The sequence below is a fragment of the Muscardinus avellanarius genome (assembly GCF_963383645.1).
Source record: "Muscardinus avellanarius genome assembly, chromosome: 8".
NCBI lineage: Eukaryota > Metazoa > Chordata > Mammalia > Rodentia > Gliridae > Muscardinus > Muscardinus avellanarius.
The window spans coordinates 47,972,683-47,994,089 of NC_137794.1; the positions used below are offsets into that span (position 1 = coordinate 47,972,683).

Sequence of the window (21,407 nt, forward strand, 5' to 3'; positions counted from 1 at the left end):
TGATTAATGGATTGAAACCTATTTGTACAGTGAAACCAAATAATTTAAGTTACTGGTTTTAGTCAAAGCAGGTTTAACCAAAAACTACTTCTTGATTCAACTCATACTGTAAAGTTTTCACAAATGTTTTCATTTGTATTCTGTGCATAATAATTCTGCCTTATATTTGTCATTTTAGAATTTAATCATTTTGTATCTTCAAAAACAGAGACTAGAGTCAATATATATTTAAAGAATACTATACCCTAAAATTATTTGAATATTTTATTTGTCTCTATTGTGAACTTGCTTCTTGAATTTTCCCATAAAAGTAAATAGCACGTTGTCTAGTTACTCACATTCTAGTAAAACCAGATTTTCTGTATCTTGTTTAAATAAATATTTTACTTTTAAAATAGTTATTTCTCTATACCTATTATTGCACTGTACACATTTCAGTTCAGTACAGTCTCTACAAAACATGTTGGTAAAAACAAAATGAAGGATCTTTTATTAAGAGCAACATTAGAATAATTACTTTACACAATTCCATCTCTATGAACCATCCTAGGGTAATGATCCTTGCATTCTTTAAAAGAGGAGGCTTAAATTTAGCAAATTACAAATTTAATCTAAGAAATACAGAAGTATGAAAACTGTTTCACAAGAAATTCTTAAAATAGCTCTTATTTTTTAATCATATAGAAATTGCTACATTAAAATTGCCAAGAATATGACAAACTTATTTAAGCTTGAAAACTCAGTGATAAAATGTATATCTAATTTTGTATTAAATGTTCTGCTACCATCAACACAGCATCTTCTGTAATTTATTAGAATATGCTCTATTAAATAAACTGGCATGGCTATTGGTAATTCTGGAACTTACTACCACACTGCACTAAACAGGTTTAAAACATTGGGAGGAAGAAAAAATCATAGATATAGGAAACTCCTACAACTCCCTCTCCTTGCCCAATGCAAAAAGGTGCACATGGCATAGTTGATCGCATGCATTTTGATAATATGCATGCAAGCCGGGCGTGGTGGCGCACGCTTGTAATCCCTGCGCTTGGGAGGCTGAGACAGGAGGATCACACATTTTTTGAAGCCAGTCTCAGCTACTTAATGAGGCTCTAAGCAACTTAGTGAGACCCTGTTTCCAAATAAAATATAAAATGGGTCTGGGAGTATAGCCTGGAGGTAGATCAATATAATAGGGAGGTCAAATTTCGATCAACATAATAGTATGGAATATTAAATTCTTTCAGGGATAAACGGGTGTATCAGTCTGTGTGGGCTGCTTAACAGCATACCACAGACTGACTTAAACATAAATCTGCATGAACTGAGCTTGGTGGCAAAGTACATGGGAGGCCAACACAGGAGCATCACGGGTTTGAAGTCAGCCTCAGCAAACTATTTCCAAATAAAGTCAGCCTCTATTTCCAAATAAAATAGGGCTGGGAAAGTTGTCTAGAGGTAAAACACCCCTGGGTTCAATTAATAGCACAAAGCAATCTGTGTTTTCTTAAAAAAAAAAAGTTATGGTTTACAGCTCAAGAGACTGAGAGTCGTAAACAAGGTCTAGTGGTCTTCAGTTTTCTGGTGACATTTCTCTTGGTCTGTAGTTGGCTATTGTCTTACTGTGTGCTTACGAGGCCTTTCCTCAATGTATAGAAAGAAGGAGGGTCAAGGATGAGAGAACAGCACTCTGGTTTCTCTTCTTATCAGGTCACTAATGATATCAGCTTCAAATCTCACTCTATGATTTCATTTAATATTTTCTCCTTATAGATCCTATCTCTAAGTATGTTCACACTGGTGGTTATGCCTTGAACACATTGATTTCAGAAGGATACCATTCCATCCATAGCACAATTCCTGGGTTATTGAAAAACAGTCCTTGCTTTCCAAATACTTAAAACATCATTTTTCACAAAGTACCAATTCTGAAACCAAATAATTTATAGAAATATACAGAGGTATTAAGTTGAAAATGAGAGGCTACTTAAAAATATCCAAAAGGTTCTTTCAAATAATTACAGTAAAGAGCCATCCTACTGAACAGTATGCAGATCAACTTGTTATAAAATAGTTCATTACAGATATGAAGGATATTGAAAAAGGGCTGATTTTTAGAACTTTAAAATACACTAGCAGTCAGCAATAGGGAGCTGGGATGGGAAGAGGAAGATGTGTGGATGAGAACACAGGTTCCTGTTTTAGTTGCAAAAACTTACAGCACAGGTATGTGCTATGGCCTCACCTGCCACACAACTACACACATTAAAAAAAAACATACAAAATTACAAAAACTTCCAAAATATCAAAATATTGTATGAAAATCTGTTGACTTGTGTCCCAGACACTAACAAAAGGATCTAAATTATTGTCCTCTGCTCATGTTTAAGAAAGCAATTAATTATATCTTGAATAACATATCAAAATATAGATAATTACAAAAGTTTTTATAAAGTTTAATTACATTTTACTATGTAATAATATGACTATAATTTTGCTCTAAATTTCTGCTTAAATACCAAGACATAGTTACTCAGTTTAATATACTTTTCACACCTTTCTTTCCACTCTCTTGTCTCCTCTATCCTTCTCCTTACCCCTTTTGGTTTTTATTTTTTGTACACTTATTGGTGCATTATAAGTATGCATCATAGCGAGATTCAAAGTGATACATGTATGCAAACATCACTTGGTATATTTGTCTCTTTATTCCACCCCCCTGTCCCTTCCTCCATCCCCAAACATGTTAGTGAGATTGGCAGTGATATCTTCATGTATTAACATGAATTTATTTGAACTATTCCCCTCCTCCATTCTTGTTTTTCTCTCCTCACTTTCTTCCCCCAATCCTGTCACTATTCTTCTGTTCTCTCCCCTAATTTGGCTGAAGTCTCTTTTGCTTTTTATTTTTGTTCTAGCTTTCACGTATGAAAGAAACCATAAAGTCCTCGACTTTCTGAGACTGATAAACTCAGCATAATATTTAAATATATAATAATATAATATATAATTAATTATTTATATATAATATTTTATAATATACAATATAAAAGTATTTCCATCTCTTTTTCTGAAAGTTATAAGTAAGTAAAGTCCCACGGTGTGTACATACCATATTTTATTATCCATTCATCTGTTGATGGACACCTAGGTTGGTTTCATAACTGGGCTATTGTGACTTGTGCTGCTATAAACATGAGTATGCATGTATCACAGCAATATTCTAAGTGTATCTATAGCAGTCTAATTCTTTTGGAAGGATACTGAGGAGTAATATGGCTGTGTCATATGGTGGCTCCATTTCAAGTCTTTTGAGGAAATTCCACATTGATCTCCATAATGGTTTTACAAATTTATAATCCCATTGATAGTGTATAAGAGTTCCTATTTCCTCAAATCCTTGCTAGCATTTATTATTTGTATTTTTGGTGATTTGCATTCTACTTGGAGTTTGATGAAATCTCAGGTTAGATTTGGTTTGCGTTTCCCTGATGTTGAACATTTTTCAGTTTATTTGTTGGTGATTTGTATTTCTTCTTCTGAGAAGCATCTATTTCAAAAGGCCATTTTTAAATTGGACGATTTGGATTTTGTTTTTAAGTTTTTAAATTACATATATATTTAATTATATATATTTTTAATTATATATATTCTAGATATCAGTCCTCAGTCAGAGGAGTAGCTGGCAAAGTTTTTCTCCCAATGTTTAGGCTCTTCAGACTCTGGATTGTATCCTTTGCTTCACAGAAGCTTTTTGACAGCATCTCATGAATTGATTCTCCATGTTATTTCCTGAGCTGTAGGGGTCTTGTTGAGGAAGTCTATAATAGGATTTATATGTCAGAAAGTTGGTCCTATATTTTTTATATTAATTGCAAAATTTATGTTTCTATATCTTTGATTTATCTTGAGTTGACTTTTGTACAGAGTGAGAGATAGTGGTCTAATTTCATTCTTCTACATATAGGTATCTGATTTTCTCAACACTATTTGTTGAATAGTCTGTCTTATCTAAAGCAAGTTTTTGGCACCTTAATATTTTAAATGCATCTACAGTTTCAAGACTAAATTCACAGTTTCTTTATTTGAATTAAACTGTTATCAATTATGACCTAGTTTTAGGATATCTTTTCATATTCTAATATTCAAAAATATATGAATATATAAGAATATATATAAGAATATATATAAGAATATATATCAGTAAATATTTAACAGGGTACCTACACTGAAACCAATATGTTATACTTCTAGGGTAGAGAATAATATAAAAAATATTACTATTTTTTAGAATATGATGTCTAACAGGAAATGAAACTAATATATGACAAATGACACATATATGAGATGGCAACTGTAGAACAATATCTCAGAAAGATGGAATTTTCTTCCAAAGTCCCGTTATAAATTTAATATGGGAAGCTGTTGTAAAAGCAGGTGGAACTTATCTTGTGAAGTGATTACCAAATAATAAAAATTCACTAGGTCCTAGTTATTTGTACTTATAACAATGAGTTGTATTTCCTCTAATTAAAATTTTATCACATTAGTACCTTTAAAAATTTCCTTTAAGCTGGGCATGGCGGTTCATGCCTATAATCCCAGTACTTGTGAGGCTGAGACAAGAGGATCACAGATATGAAGCCAGTCAGCCTCAGCAGTTCAGTGAAGCTCTCAGCAACTTAGTGAGACTTTGTTTCCAAATTAAAAAAAAAAAGGGTGGAGAAATTGTCTAGAGATAGAAGATCTCTGGGCTTCCATTTCTAGTACCAAAATGTATATATGTATGTATGTACGTATGTATGTATATACACATACATTTATATACACACATAGGTTGTATATATATGCATATACACACTTAGAATGTTTAATAAAAGAAAAATATAAATGTTAACATGTATAATTTCAATTAATCTTGTTATAAAATATATAATTATTAAAGATTAAATTTCATAAAGAGTCTAAGTTAAGCATACACATTACTGAAATGTCATGCCATATGGTATAAATGAACAGGATTAAATCTTGGATTTTTAGATACCGCAGGCTTCTAAAATGACTACAAACAACAAAAATGTATACTTTGGAAAGTCTACTGATATTTGAATCACATTCAACTGATTTTTCTTTGTGTATGTATGTGTGTTGATTTCTCTTCTCTTATCATTTTTAAAGATGGTGTCTCACTATATTTCCCAGGCTGTTCTTGAACTTCTGGGCTCCAGCCTCAACCTCCCAGAAATGTGACTACAAACATGTTTGTATGTATACATTTTTACATAATAGTAAAACAATTATATATTATTTCATCCTATAAAGATTGCTGAATTTCATATTCAGCAATATGAATATTCATTGCTGAATATTCATTTTTATGTTTTGTTTTGTTTTGTTTTGTTTTTTACTTTTCTTCAGGCATAGGATTGAACCCATGACTTCATGAGTGCTTGGCAAGTACTCTGCTACTGAACTACATCCCCAGCCTTATATATTATTTTATATAATCTGTAAAGGCTCTCAAGCAAGAAAATATATTTTCTTAATATCCTATATCCTTAAAAATAAATAAGGTTTATAAATGCCTGGGAAATATAAAAATATTCAAACTTAAATAGAATTAATTTATTTTACCTAAAGGACACATAACTTGATGTGTGTGTACTTTAAATCATTGAAAAGACATGAGTTGGAGTAATTTATTAGAAAAAGAGTCACAGTTGAGTCATATTAATTCATATGAGTAAAGTTAGTTTTGACAAACAAAGAAAATAACTTTTGGTACTGTCTTTTTTGGTATAGATTTGCTTGTGTAAAATGTTATATCATATGGCCCTATGATAATATTTTATTAGAAAATTATACAAACATTACAAATCAAAGAAAAAGGAATATTAAAACGAATCTTTATTTTGGATGAGAAATCAGATCTGGGCACTGAAAAATATAAGAAAATTAAGCAAATTAAAATATGCAGAGCTATTTTTGAAGCTTCTTGAAGAAGGGCAATAAAATTGTAACCAGATGAAAAATTCTGTTTTCCAATCCTATCCCCAGAATGTAAATCTGTTATTAATATCCTCAGAATATAATACTCCTTAGTAGGTTTCCATTTCACTTAATACTTCTTAATACTGGTCACTGAATCAATTTGCGAATTTCAATGTAATGGATTATACTTCTTAATTCTTTAAGATAGGAATCTATGATAATGTTACATAAACACTTTTTAATAATTCTGAAGTATGCAGGGTATTTGATTGAAATAATCTGGATCATCACTATAAAATTTGCAGTATGACCCTTATGAAGTCACTTTCTCTCTATTATTTTTGTGAGTATATGATGCTTAGGATTGAATCCAGGGGCATTCTACCTGAGCTACACTACCAGCTTATTTATTTATTTGTTTATTTATTTGTGTGTTTGTTTGTTCATTCATTTGTTTTTGTAGTACTGGAGATTATACCCCAGCCCTATTTTATTTTTTTTTTCATTTTGAAACAGGGTTTTACTAAGTTGCGTAGGCTGTCCATAAATCTGTGATCCTCCTGTCTTAGCTTCCCAAATACTAAAATTACAAGTATGTGCCATCACACCCAGGTTTATTTTTTATTTTGAAATAGGATCTAAGTTACAGCACACTCACCTGTAACCTGTGATCCTCCTGCCTTGATCTCCTAAACTCTGAAATTACAGGCCTTTTTGTTAAATGGTATGAATGCTTGTCTTAACTTCAGAGATTGACTCCAAATTATAGCAATGTGTGAATGCTATATATACCGTTCATTCACAACATAACAAAATTAATGATGAAGGATAACATTTTGTTTTTTTGTTTTTTGGGGGTGTTTTTGGTGGTGGTACAGGGGTCTCTTAAACCAGCGAGGCTGGCTCTGAACCAGTGTGATCCTCCTGTCTCCGCCTCCCAAGAGCGGGGATTACAAGTGTGTGCCACCACGCCCGGCTAACATTTTGTTTTCTGAGAGAGATTTATTACAAGAAATTAATTCTTGATAAGAATTTTTTTAAAGAGCAATCTACCATAAGCAACACATCAGATGAACTAAGGTAGATTTGCAAATCTTCTCACAAATTTTTATTTGCCCAGTTTATATCACAGCCTTTCTCTAAACATACTCTGTTTTTGCATGATTTAACTGTCTGTATGGATGTTGTGACGTGGTGGCCACATTTCTCTTCTTGAAGGACAAAACAACTTATCTGCTCAGCTACTAAGACAGCTCTGACAAAGAACATACATCTCTGTTTCCTGTATCCTTTATAAAATAAAATTAACACCTTGTTCCTTCCTAAGAAAACCCAAAAAAGTTACATAAAAGTGGACTAATACATTTTCATTTTTTATTCACTGCAAAAACATTTTTCTAGCAATTGAGAGCTTTAAAGTTTTCACTAATATCATTTCTCATTTAGGAGGATAATACAGAAAGGCGGATATCAGTTTATCTCCAATTTATTCATGTAGAAATTTAGGAATCTACCCAGAATAGATATACCTCAAAATTGTACAACCAGAGCTAGAACTCAGGTTCATAGAAAACTACCTATTCTGAAACTCGAAGTTGACTGGCATCTTTGCTATAAGTTTACCTTTTCCATAGAGAGAAAAGTATTTTCCAACCAATGTCCCACCGATGTCCCTACTCTTTTCAGATCCAGGGACAAAGATTATTCACTGCCCTTCCATTTATAGAAGCACTGGTGTATGCCCTTGATTTCAAGAATCCAAACCTAACAGAAACTACAAAGTACACACACTACTTTTCAAGCACTGGCTAATTATTTTCTATCCTTCCTCTCAATTATTTCCCAGGCACATGAAGATTCTCTTATAAGCCCTTAAACACAAATGGACATCAGTGGATTGCCGATGAAGTGGATAACCAACCAACGTCCAAATTCAAGTTCATTTCTGAAATGACTGCAGTATAAACTAGGCTGGAAGAGATGCTGTTTGCTTAATGGAGATGGAGAATTTCAGGGATTACTGCAGGTTTTCTTCCATAGTCATAAACTTGGTCATAATTTCAAATAATTCCTCATTCCAGAAAAAGTGAAAATGTTGATGACAGAGGAAAGCGGTAAGTAAATAGAACAAGAATTATGAACATATTCCCAAATTTTATGTTAAAACCCTTTTCAAGTTACCATAGTATGCCACATTATCTGTATGTATTTGTATTTTTTTAAATAGAAAAATCTATCAATAAATTCATGGATTTTAGTATTAAGATATTTTAGAAACAGGGCAATCATAGATTAATATTTTGATATAAAATACATATCTAGCTATTAGCCTTTAGTTGTATTTATTCTTTTTCAATAAACATTATACATCTTATCTCTTACTTATTTTTATTGAGTTCTAATTTATTCATTTTTAAAATTTTCTTATTTCTTTAGCAGTGCTGGAGATTGAATCCAGGGGTATTCTACCTCTGAGCTACAACCCAGGCCTATTTTATTATTTATTATGAAATAGGGCCTCACAAGTTGCTGAATCTGGTAATGAACCTGTGATCCTCCTGCCTCAGCCTCTCAAATACTGAGAGTAAAAGCATGCAACTATCTTGCCAAGCTAATGAGTTCTAGTTTAGAAAGCATAAAATTCACTCACGTTTAAGTACACAATTCAATGTTTTAATATAATTACAGAGCTATGCACCTATCATAATATAATTTTTATTTAAATTATTGCCTTTACCAAAAATAAAGGCAAAGGAAAAAACAAAAATAAAAGAACAAAAAAAGAACAAAAATCAAAGGCTCAAAAACCCCATCAAATCTGCTTTGTTCTTTTCTCTTTTTAATTTTTGTGCATTTTAATTATATATCACAATGGGTTTCACTGTGGTATATTTGTATCCCACTTTGTAGTTAGCTAGAAGAGAATCAACGCCAGAAGCTATTTTAACCTAATTATGGTGAAATATGTCATATAAGAATTTATGGAAAACCTATGACATATTGAGCCCATGCTGCATTAACTTGAAAAAAAAATAACAGACATCCAAATAAAAAGTGATTCAAATAGTAGACAAGTTTACAAAGTGTACTTGTGATATCTGTTCAGCATTTTCATGTTATATTAAAAATGAAGTAAAATGTTACTGCTTGATATCAGCAGAAATAAAACATTTATTCTAGCTCTCTAAATCTAAGAATTTTTATTAATGCTTCCAAAGCATAACTCTAATGTCAGTATAAAACTAAAATGCTTCAAATCGACTCACTATAAATTTATGATGAAAATTTCAATGTAGAGCAACAAGGTGAAAATATGTAGTGACACAGGCATTTTAAAAGAATATAAGTAGTCACAGATATCAATGAAGTCAGTTTATTTCTTCTGTTCAGTTATTGAGGATTTACTTCTCTATATTTTATCTCAGATATCTGTTTTCATATGGGAGATCTGATTATAAATAGCCTTTTAAAAAAAACATCAGAATTAAAATTTAGAATAAAAATCCACTAATTGGTTAAGAATGCTAAGCTCATGAGACCATATGCACAGTTTTCATTTGCAGATACAATTTAAATAAGGCAATATTTTGCTAAAATTGGCACAGAAATGAAGGAATAGATTAGTCTGTGCCCAGGAACTGGGGATAACATTGGTTGGTTTCAGACACACAAAGACCAGGACAACCTTGTGATACCCCTAATTACAATGCCCACACGACTCATACTCCAGTGTAGGTCTGATTTTATTAATGACAATAATGTAACACTTGGCTACATCAACTGCACAGTCTCATCCTTCAGCTGCAAAAACTGTTTAAGAGACCCAGAGAGCCTTCAAATTCTATTAATAACATTTTTCTGAAGGTTTAGGGAGTTTCCAGGCTCATGAAACTTCCTTCCCAACATGTATTTTCCAAAACATACTTATAGTAACAAAAAATGACCCAGGAGGCTGTCTTAAATGCCAGAAAAAAATAAATAAAAATGACTTTCATGTCAAGCTACGAGTTCATAATTATTATTATCATTCCTTATGAAATCTGTCTAGTACTTATCCCCACATTATGGACATTCATATCATCACACATCTACTGATAGACTGAAAATGCTTTCATGCATATTTAAATGCAGACTTGTAGTACATTACAAAGCTCATATTCTATGCAGTGAAATATTGGTGAACATTATGTGAGACGGTGCAGCCAATTTTTCCATTATTCCTAACTAACATGTAGATAGTGATCATGAGCATGTATTATGAAAAAAGGTAAAAATGTGAGAAATGTCCTTCAACTCATTTTGTCTAAATTTTTTACTCTCCTCCTCTCGATTCTTTTTTTGTTTTGTTTTGTTTTGTTTTTGTTGTTTTTTTTCTTTTTTTAGGTACTAGGGATTGAAGCCAGAGCCATGATACATCTGAGCTACACCCCCAGTCTCATTTTATTTTTTATTTGTGAAACAGGGTCTCACTGAGTTGCAGGGGGCCTCACTAAGTTGCTAAAGCTGGCATTAAACCTGCACTTCTCCTATCTCAGCCTCCCAACCTCTGATGACAGGTGTGTGCCACAACACCTGGCCTTCTCTAGAGCTCTTAACAATGTTGTCTTATAGCAGTCTTAACAGATTTACCATTTATCTCTCTTTTTAAAATTTCTATGGAGAGATCTACAAAGATGTTGATGAGTATAGTAATGGTTTAATGGGCAATGAGAGGAAAAAAAGGAAAAGGTTAAGGTACGAACAATCAGCCACTAAGCAACCTAAATCTGTATTCAAATCAACATATCAAGTATGCAGTCACTGACATTATTCATTCAGCAAAGACAAACAGAAGACCTACCTGCTTGACCAGTGGTGATACTGACAGCCGCAAAGAGCCTCTGGGATCGGCTTAAGTCAGAAACTCCATTTACAGCTTCGACTTCAAAGGTGTAATTAGCGTGGGCCAGCAGGTCCATAACAGTGACATAGTTATCCTCTAATCCAGTCTGCTGGGGCATGTACCCAATGTTACTCCCACAGGGCACACACTCGCCCTGCTCCCAGCTGCACCGCTTGCATAGAATTCTGTAGGTGACGTCGTTTCTTCCTCCGTTATCTGCAGGAGGACTCCATTCCAAACTGACTGTGGTTTGGTTGATGTTGAAAATGAGGTTCTGTGGTGCAGATGGAGGCCCTTTGGAAGCCAAAAATAAGGAGGACAAATAAACAAAAGTAGAGAAAAATCTGTAACTAAAATGAACAACAGAATGTTATGTGGGGTGTGAAGCTAGTAGCCCAATTACCAGAGTGAACAGAAGCTGAAACACTTCCTTTCATACAAACTTTTCATTACCTTTACTAGAGAAGCTCTACAAGTCTTCTTAAATTCCATTGGCAAAAGTATTTATTTATTTTCTATATAATATGTCAAAACAAATACAGGATAACAACTATCTTTGTACTTTTGTCATTGACTTTATTTTTCTTCCAATCAATTTAAAAAAAGAACAGCAAAGAGAGAAATAGTCATACAGTGTTTTAAAAATGCTTTCCTTTTTACTATATAACAAAAATTACATTTAATCCTTTCTAAGGTATTCAAGAAAGATTTATAGTAATCGTGGGATTGGCACTGGATCAGGGCCTCTAAAACATCTGTTAACTGAAGCACCACGATGTGAGATTTGTTCTATTTAGCAATGACATTTTAATTCAGAAAATATAATTTTAAACACTTTTTAAACTATGAAAAATCTAATTATCATTAATTTTATGATTTCTATTAAATATGTGTAAAAGAGCCATTCTAAACTAACATTTTAATTTTGGAAATGTCATAATTACACTTAAAATGGTGCAAGGTGTGCCTATTTTACATTATTGCTTACTGATAGCTGTTTATGAAAATAATTAAGAGTGTCTAAGAACTAAGAATATATCTTTATATTCAGTACCTATCTCAATTAGGTCATAAAAGTGCAAATGCATAGAGGCGATCTCAAAGTCTTTTGTTACCTTCATATCATAAACTTACTTGTGCAGGCAACGTATGGTGGGTCAGATGGAGCCCGATAGTATCCATCTTCACATTCACATCTTGAAGAGCCTTCCCGATCAGAAAAACTGTGCGTCGGACAACGAGAGCACTGAAGATCTTGTGAGGAAGATTTGTAGAACCCACGGCCACAGGCTGGGTATGCAAGAGAAAGTGAAAATAGAAGCATGACAGTAAATAGACCTTTTTTCTTAAAAAAGTTAAGTAGGAATCTTTTGCAAAGAATAAAATATTAAATTCGTTTCTGATATTTGTTATTTGTTGTGTTGAGTCATTTTTAAATTGGTACATTGTAGTCATATGTCTTAATTAAGAGGTACAAGATGGTAGAAGTACACATGCACACGTCATTGATTTAGCCCTTCCCCAATTTGTTTGTCTATCAATAATCCAATATCAATGGGAGTGGTGGCACACACTTGTAATTTCAGTACTTGGGAGGTTGATATAGGAAGATTGCAGGTTCATGGCCACCCTCACCTACTTAGGCCCTCTGCAACTTAGGGAGAAGCTGCTTAAAAATAAAGAAAAAAAAATAAGGCTGGGAGTGTAGCTCAGAGGTAAAATGTCCCTGGGTTCAATCCCCAGTTCTGCCAAAAAAAAAAAAAAAAAAAAAAAAATCCAGTGTCATGACATAGTTTAAAGTAAAATAGTATCAACAAAATGATATAGAAAACTTGCACCTTCAGTCATCATCAATCCAAAACCCAGAGTCCCAAACTGAATTTTTGCATAATTTATTAAGACAAAAAAATTGTAGGATGTTTACTTCAAATACTTAAATCAAATTGAACTTTGGTTTTGACAATAATTAACGTATTTTTTGGTCTGAATTAGCACATCCAGAGTTATGTTTTCTTAATCTTACATAGCTGTAAATTAACTTTTTAGGTGTTAATTTGGATTGTGTTGAAAATTATTGGCATAATTTTAATTACAAGACTAGAAATAATGATGTAAAACCTTTCACCCAAATATTATACAACTATCTTTCCCTGAATTTTCAGAAACTTCAAATTATGATTTCAACACATAAATACAGACAACTTTCCATTATGTGTAATATTTTTGTTACTAAAAATAATAAAATCCTATGAATAGGAGAAGGCTGCACCACTAAAAACAAGAAGGTGGCCATCAAGAGTAAATGGCTATCACCGGGTGTCTCCTGTGCTATGAGAATTATGGAGTCAGTCTCACTACCTGAGGCCCTGATCTCAGCAATGAACAATGTAACTTCCTAGTGACATGGCTCTAATTCACTTTATTGTTATTAAAATAAGTGATCATGTGCCATTTAATATCCCTGAATGTTTTATATGTTTCTCTTCAATTAAAATATAGCAAATGGAAATTTGTCAATCCTTCAACATCTTTACTAATTCATGGTATTCCACATTGAATAAATGAATGAACTTTGTTAACCTTTTATGTTTATTAATTAATTATCTCTCTAAATATAGGTGAGCTTGGGTCGGGCGTGGTGGCGCACGCTTGTAATCCCCGCGCTTGGGAGGCAGAGACAGGAGGATCGCGCAGGTTCGAAGCCAGCCGTGCGCGCTGGCTTAGGAGACCCTGTTTCCAAATATAAAATGTAAAAAGAGGTCTGGGAGTGTATCCCGGAGGTAGAAGGGCTTCCAGGAACCCCAGTACCACCAAAAAAAATAAATAAATAAATAAAAATAAATAAATATAGGTGAGCTTGAAATTTTATAAAACTAAATGTCACACCTGCAAAGAAAGGTTAGTGAATATTTTCTTAAATTAATTTTTTTGTTGTTTTTGATTTTTTTTTTTTTGCAGTGCTGAGGATGGAACGCAGGGGCATTCTACCTCTGAGCTACACCCTCAGCCATATTTTTTATTCTTTATTTATCACTGAGTTGCAAAGGGCTTCACTATGTAGCTGAGGCTGTCTGCGAACCATGATCCTCCTGTCTCAGCCTTCTAAATGCTAGGGTTACAAGCGTGCGCCTCAATGCCTGGCTTCAGTTTGATATGTTAATTTATTACTTGCAGGTTTGTTTAATATTCTCTTTTGGGGCATTATTCAGAAAAAAAATAGAGGTTGGGAAGTGGGAACAATCCTATCTTCCTGAGACGATATCATATACAGAAAACAACTGAGTTATTTTTACTGTTATTCACATGCTGAACACTTAATGCATAATTCTGATGTATCTGAGAGCTCAAAATCCAATGAGTTTCAAACAATGACAGCACTTTACGTAAACAAAATAGGTACATAAAAGACCTCAGAAATTTCATTTAAAATTGGTCTTATTGTGATATAAGTAACTAGGTAACATAAATAGATGATAGAAATATAGAACTACAACCATTTCATTGTAAATGCCCTTAGAAGCCAGCCTACCAAGCTGTTTCTTGCTCACTTCTTAATTCATATAAATGGAAAGCAGTTACAAACACTTCAGATAAAGAAGCATAATGCATATTCAGATGTTTTCAGTAGAAATTATTATAACTCTAAGGCGCTGAGAAGTCAGTATGACTATATATAAAATACTACAAAAATGAAATACCTACATATATGATTTGCCACATTGGAGAATGGTTAACTGGTAAGGCAAGGGATTTAGCTTAGATTTCTTGGGATGAAAAATCTTTATTCTGTAAATTCCCACTGTATTTTGTTTTATGTATTATCTGTATTCAAAGATCAAAGGCATCATACCGTAAAACAGAAATCAATGCTTTACTTAGAGCATGCAGCTTGAAACATTGAAGCTTAAAAATGTAAAAAAAAATAATAAAAATAAAGGAGAGACAGACAGACAGAAACAAAGAATGACAGAAGAGGTATATGTGTGTATTGTTAAGTCTTTTATGAATTCATAATGTATTTACTTATTTTTCACAAGAAAAGGAGTTTAGAAGCAGGGGGAGGTAGAGGATCACAATGGCAACATAGATTGACATTTATTTGGTAAGGGTTCCAGTGGTAGTAGGCAGCAAACTAATGCCTACTAGTGAAATCTCTCAGAATTACTTCATGCTTTATTTTTAAACTTATTAGTGCATTGTAATCATGCATCATGATGAGGTACAGGATGGTAGAGGCATACATACACACAAATCTCATTTAGCACTTCCCTGATTCCCACCCCATTCCTTCCCCTCTCTCTCCTTCTCCTGTTTGACTTAGTTCTTTCATTTCAAATAAAAGCTTCTAAATAAATGATGATACTTATTTCCCTTATGAATTAGAAAGTTCATTTGTTACTCAGCTTACATGATTTCTAAAACATATATATATATAAAATGTCTAATGTTGGTAAATTTAAAAAATATTGCTCAATTTTCAAATTACATTAAATTTTCTTTCCTTTTTAATAGATGGAAAAACAAATTCGAAAGCAAACGTAACTTGAGTTCTTCAAAGAATTCCATTTGTCTAGGTTAAAACTGGATTTATAACACAGGACTATTTACAACTGCAAGCTATTCACTGCAGGATGAGCCGAATTCCGGTGCAATTTAACGTGGCTCAAGGGCTTTAGTAACCCTAAAAATAATTTTCAGTAGGTCTTTCAAAATTATTTTTATCACACGATTTTATTAATTTAAAGCTATTGCCTTAATTTAGAAAACTATGTAAAATATTGTAGCACATTTTAAGAGCAGATACTAAATAAGAATCTTAATTTCACTAGGAATTTTGGCACTGATTGTACCTATAAAATTATAGAGTACATGTACAGCTATCATTAAACAGAGACAATACCAGAAAAGCCTTAATTTTTCTTCTTTGAAGTAATTTTCTTTAACAGATGAGTTAATATTGAAAATTATAAGTTACAACAAGCCAGTTTTCATTTAACCTATAAGGAAACTATCAATTTAGAGTTATTAAAAATAAGTGCAAAATCTCTGCAGCACAGGTGTTAAGAGTAAAGCCAAGTATATGTGAAGACAAAGGCTCTATTTCTTAGGATAATAGTGAGCAATTGGGTGGTAAAATCCTGGGAAAGAAGTAACAGATGCTCTTAAAATTAGAAAGTGTGATAAGATATCTACAGAAAAGAGCTAGAGTCAAATACTCCATGAGAGAAACCAGGTGAAGCAGCGTATCTGAGAGTCATACACATAAGAGAGAATTACATTAGCTCTCCAACGACTCCCAAAAAGGCTTCACTAAAATCCAGGCAATTTCTCCTCTCTATCAATGCAGCTGGGTTTTCCAGAACGACTACAAAAAAAGTCTTTAGAGGTAAATGCCTTTCAAAACCTAAAAGGCATTTTCCTTTTACACATTATTATGAAGTATACAAGAAAAACTTTCTAGGGATGGTGGAACAGCAGCCTTGGAAACTTTCTGTACTTTGCTTTTATTTCTCCATTTGCTCAACAGCACTTGAACTTGAGGCAAACTTTAATTGATGCAGCACATGGTCTACACCAAAGTTAAATACAATAAGAAACGCATCCTTTTAACTTTCCGCCTTTTGATGTTCTTGTTTTTTTTTTTTTAACTAAACATTGTTTTAAAGGAATGTTGTGCTTTATTGATGAAGACTGGGAAAATGTATAGAATTTGTTTCAAATATTTAACTGCTTTTGTAAAAATAATCGCTCACATATTACATAATAATATTACCTTTCTGTGTAACCACAAATGCCTAAGAGTCAATCTTTTGACTGTTCTTTCAGTCCTTAGGGCCTTAATGAATAAAAATAAGTTCATTATTCTACAGACACATAATGTAATCTTGTCAGATTTCACATGTTAAGCAAATGTTTGCTTATTCTGCTCTTTAAACGGAAAACCACAAAAGGTGGGATACAGAATGGGGAATGAGAGGATCTAGGAAATAAATGTTTTTGTATAGTAGACATAAACAATAGTAGCTAATGTAATATATCTAGTAGTTTTTAATTATAGTATGCTATATGGTCTGCTATATTAACTGCAATAAAATAAGTATCATCTATTACACTTATTTATTTTTATTTGTTTGTTTGTTTATTTATTTATTTATTTTGCAGTACTAGGAATGAAACCCAAGGGCATTCTACCTCTGAGCTATACCCCCGGTCTTATTTTTTAGTCTTTTCTATTTTTTGAAACAGGGTGTAACTGAGTTGTGAAGGGACTCGCCAAGAAGCTGAGGCTGTCAGCTAACTATGATCCTCCAGTCTCTGCCTCCTGAATGCTGGGATTATAAATGTAGGCCACCACACCCGGCTTCATCTATTACATTTATATTAAACTATTTTGTTTCTATACAAACTAATTGATTCTCATATTTCGGGTTAAAGTATTTAACAAAGAACACAGAAGGCAATAGGAATTCCCATTTATAAACTCATTACTTTAGTAATGCTGACAAAATTATTAAATCAAAGATATTAAAATATACAAGAGTTTATGCTAAAACCATGTATTCTCTTTCTCAAATTCTCCTAACAATCACACATTCCATTGTTGCCCTCAATGCATACCAAGTGTTAAAGCAAGGACATGCCTGGCTGCTGAGTCTATATCTGCCCGAGGCGGTGAGCAGAACAATCACTACACTGTTTTAACAACTCTGTGTTCTAAATGAATATTCTGAAGACCATTCCCAAAGCACAAATTACAGCTCTATAGGCTCACTAATGAGGTAAAATTAAGCATCCCTTTTGAATGGGGATGCAGATACCAGACTAGCACTGGTTCTTCTATTTTATGACCAGTATGAGTAAGCAGGGGGGCAAATCCTATGTGAACATTATTTCTAAGAATTCTCTTCTCATAGTCTTGCCCTAAGACAATTCACAAAACTTTAGAGTTCTTCTACAGTCAAAAAGATTTATTGGTCCTAAGAAGGTTCTCATTTTGGGGAAATCTTAAGCTCCAACTTTCATCTCATGCTCACTTGACATCCTGGACAAGAAGTCACTGATAATCAATATTTTAGTTTGCTGTTCATATCTGCACATCAGGGATACCTTTGAAAGACATTGGCCTTGACTAAATCACATTCGGTAAATCATCATTAGGGGCTAGGGGCTGGATGTTTCAGCATTTTAAAGTTTCTCAGATGTTCAGAACCAACATCTGGAGGTTTCAGATTGTTTTTAAAAATAATCAGTCTCTAAAAAATGCATGGCAATCAAGTATCTCCAATATAACATTATGTGATAAAGTCAGATATTATCAGAAAACATTAAATTAATATTTTAAGAAAAATAATACTACAAAAATTTAAATTCATTTATAAGCCAATCAAAAAATAGGTAAAGAACTGAACAGATGTTTTCCACAGAAGATAAATACAAATGGTCAATAAGCATATAAAAAGATGTTTAACATCCCTGACCATAAATAAATGTAAATTAAACCATATTCAATGGATGGTTATAATAAAAAATTAAAAGTGCTGGAGGTTGTAAAGAGAAACTAGATCCATTCTACACTGTCTTTGGGAATGTAAAATGGTATATCCACTTTGAGAAAGATTAGCAGTTCCACCAAAGGCTAAACATTAATTCTACTCCTGGAAAATACCCAAAAGAAATCAGAATATAGTAATAGTGATATACATGTACACAGGATTTGATGTAAGACTATAATGCACCAATACAAGTGTAAAATATTATTAAGAAATAGATTATGTATTCACACAAAAACTTGAACACAGATTTTCATGGTAGAAATATTCACAGTGGTCCCTAAGTAGAAACAATCAAAAAAACCTATCGATTCATTCACCAATCAAAAGGATATATACATTTATGCATAGGATAACACAAATGAACCTTGATAACCTCCTACATGAAAGAATTCAGTCACAAAAGATAGCATAAGTAAAATACAGAAGAGGTAAATTTGTATAGACAGAATGTAGATTACTCTTTGCCCAAGGAAGGAGCTGTAAAGAGAAATAGCAACTGATAAGAAGTACAGGGTTTATTTTTAGGGCTATGTCAATGTTCTAAAACTGATTTGTAGTGATGGCTGTACAATTCTAGGATTATACTAAAAACCATTCATTGTACATTGTAATGGGTGAATTGTATGGTATGTGAATTAAATTTCAACAGAGCTATTATAACAAAATCCATTAATAATATAATTTCAAATCTGAGCATTTAAGTAGGCAAACATTTAGAAAAATGGCAAATTTCATCTGTCTATATTAATTTATCTTTTTAACATGAATACTCCGTTTTTATACAGTTCTTATTTGGGTATAAGAAATTACTAATGAATTATGTAAAAACTTAGAAATGTATTATCAGTATATTGTTTTTATCCCTTGTTAATTTGGTGTGTATTTTTTTACTTGCATAACATATAGTCTAAATTTTATCTGAGTAGTAATTTTATAACATAAAAGAAGCAGTCTCAACAATACCAAAATTTACACTTAGGAGAATTTTTTTATAAATTATTTAAAAATAGTTGTAAATGGCAGTGCTGTCGCATATGCCCGTAATCCCAATACTTGGGAGGATGAAACAGAAGAATTGCAGGTTCAAAGCCTGCCTCAGCAACTTAGCTAGATCCTCAACAACCTTGTGAAAGCCTATTTCAAAATAATAACAATAATAATGGTGGTGATGATGATTATACAAAAAATCAAATAAAATGGGCTGAGGCTGTAGCTTGATAGCTTGAAGATGGAATGTCCTTGGGATTGTATCACTAGTACTAAGGGAAAACCTCTTGTAACTGAGTATCTAAATAGAATCTTACACATTCTTGTTTTTTTAACTATTTTACTTTGTCAGGCCCGGATGGCTTCCTCCACCACCCATCTTCCACTCTGCCTGCCCCATGAGCTAATTGAACGCAACTAGACAGGGCTTCCTCAGGTTTTACTCCATTTCCAGACCTGTAATTTTAAGCACAACTGAACTTTTTCTGAAGGAATTATATATGTCTCTGTGTAAAATATGAGGCTTTGCAGATGTTTCCGGCCACAGTTATACAGCTGCAAAGAGTTTATTAATTATGAACTATAAGTGGATTGTTCTGTAATTGAAACTTTCTGGGCTTTAATATTATTGTAGAATCTACATACATACATAGTTTGAGATTCTAATGAATGTTGTTATTTTATTTATTGCAGATGGACATTTTACTTAATTCAGCCAAATCCAGTCTGTTTCCATAGGAGCTTTCAAATATTTGTGTCATGTTAATATCTACACTTCTATTAGGCAAAGGGGAAGGTACAGCTTTAGTAGGAAGCTTAGTAGAAATAGTACTCCCACTGCTCAAAGGGCTGACCTCATCTGGGATGGACAGATCCAGAATCTGTATTTTAATCCTTTTGATGGTGCCCCAATGGGAATAATTACAAAAGTCAGCCTGAAATCCAGACTGTCTGTCAGTGATATGCTATGATTTTTCACATTGAGAATAAACAGTGGGCAGAGAGAATAAAGACAATATGATGTAATGACTGTATTATAGTTTGTGAGGCACCATTCTTATTACCCTACAACTCACTTGCAGAATATAAAGTTCATGAAAAGAGGTACTCGAATGCTTGAAAACAATTTGGGGAATTTTAAAACTAAAATAAAACATTGTGTTTCAAAGGGGCATTATAAATATATGGATGTGTGTTTGTTATTTGTCTGTGTTATTTAATTTAGTTAATTTCATTGGTATGTTATGTGGTAGAAATAAAATAAAAAATAAGAGGCATTCATAAGCTTTATTTTTAAGATTTTTAAGGCATCACAAAAACACAAGTAATAACTTTACATACTGGAGATTAAACCCAGAGGCATTCTACCTCTGAATTTCAGCCCCAACCCCTTTTATTTTTTGTTTTAGAAAAGGGTCTTGCTAGGTGCTAGGAATCTCCCTATGATGTTTAAACTGTCTCTAAACCTGTGATACGTCTATCTCAGTCTCCTAAGTACTGGGATTACAGGCATGCACCATCATGCTCAGCCACAATTTAAAATTTTTAAGGCATCATGTAAACATGTTTTAATAAATTATTAGAATATGCTAAGTGTTTTGCTAAGATCAAGGGTTTAGTTTTACCAAATCTCTTCAAGATTCAGATGCCACTATTGAAATAATGACAAAAAAAGAAGCCAAGTTAGGATGTCTGGATGTCTTTTCGCTCTTTATTTTGCCTTATGAGTATTATGCTGTGGTTAAAAAAAATAAGCAATGTGACATATAAAAAAAATAAGTTGACTAAAAGTTCTATGTTAAAATCCCCTCTACCATTTAGTAGCATCTAATTGTGGCAGTCAATATACACTAAGCTTCACTTTTTTGTGTCCCTGTTATTAACTCCAAAGTGCCATGAACAAAGTAGTTTTTTATATTTATAGTTATATCTGGAAAAGGTTATTTTAAATATAACAATGTTTTAGTCAGCATTCTTACTGTTGTAATTCA

At 32.7% G+C, this 21,407-nt stretch overlaps 1 protein-coding gene across 6 annotated transcripts in view; it reads right to left on the reverse strand.

Annotated features, from left to right (window-relative positions):
- Positions 1 to 21,407, reverse strand: part of EPHA7 (EPH receptor A7) — a gene marked incomplete at its 3' end in the record, with an annotated part of 174,702 nt that overhangs the window by 100,130 nt on the left and 53,165 nt on the right. For all 6 annotated transcript variants that reach the window (XM_080700044.1, XM_080700043.1, XM_080700042.1 and 3 more), the window contains exons 4-5: positions 12,011 to 12,166; positions 10,835 to 11,170 (exon numbers count right to left, since the gene is read on the reverse strand). In XM_080700044.1, coding sequence (XP_080556170.1) covers positions 10,835 to 11,170; positions 12,011 to 12,166 — 492 coding nt within the window. The remainder of the gene's footprint in view (positions 1 to 10,834; positions 11,171 to 12,010; positions 12,167 to 21,407) is intronic.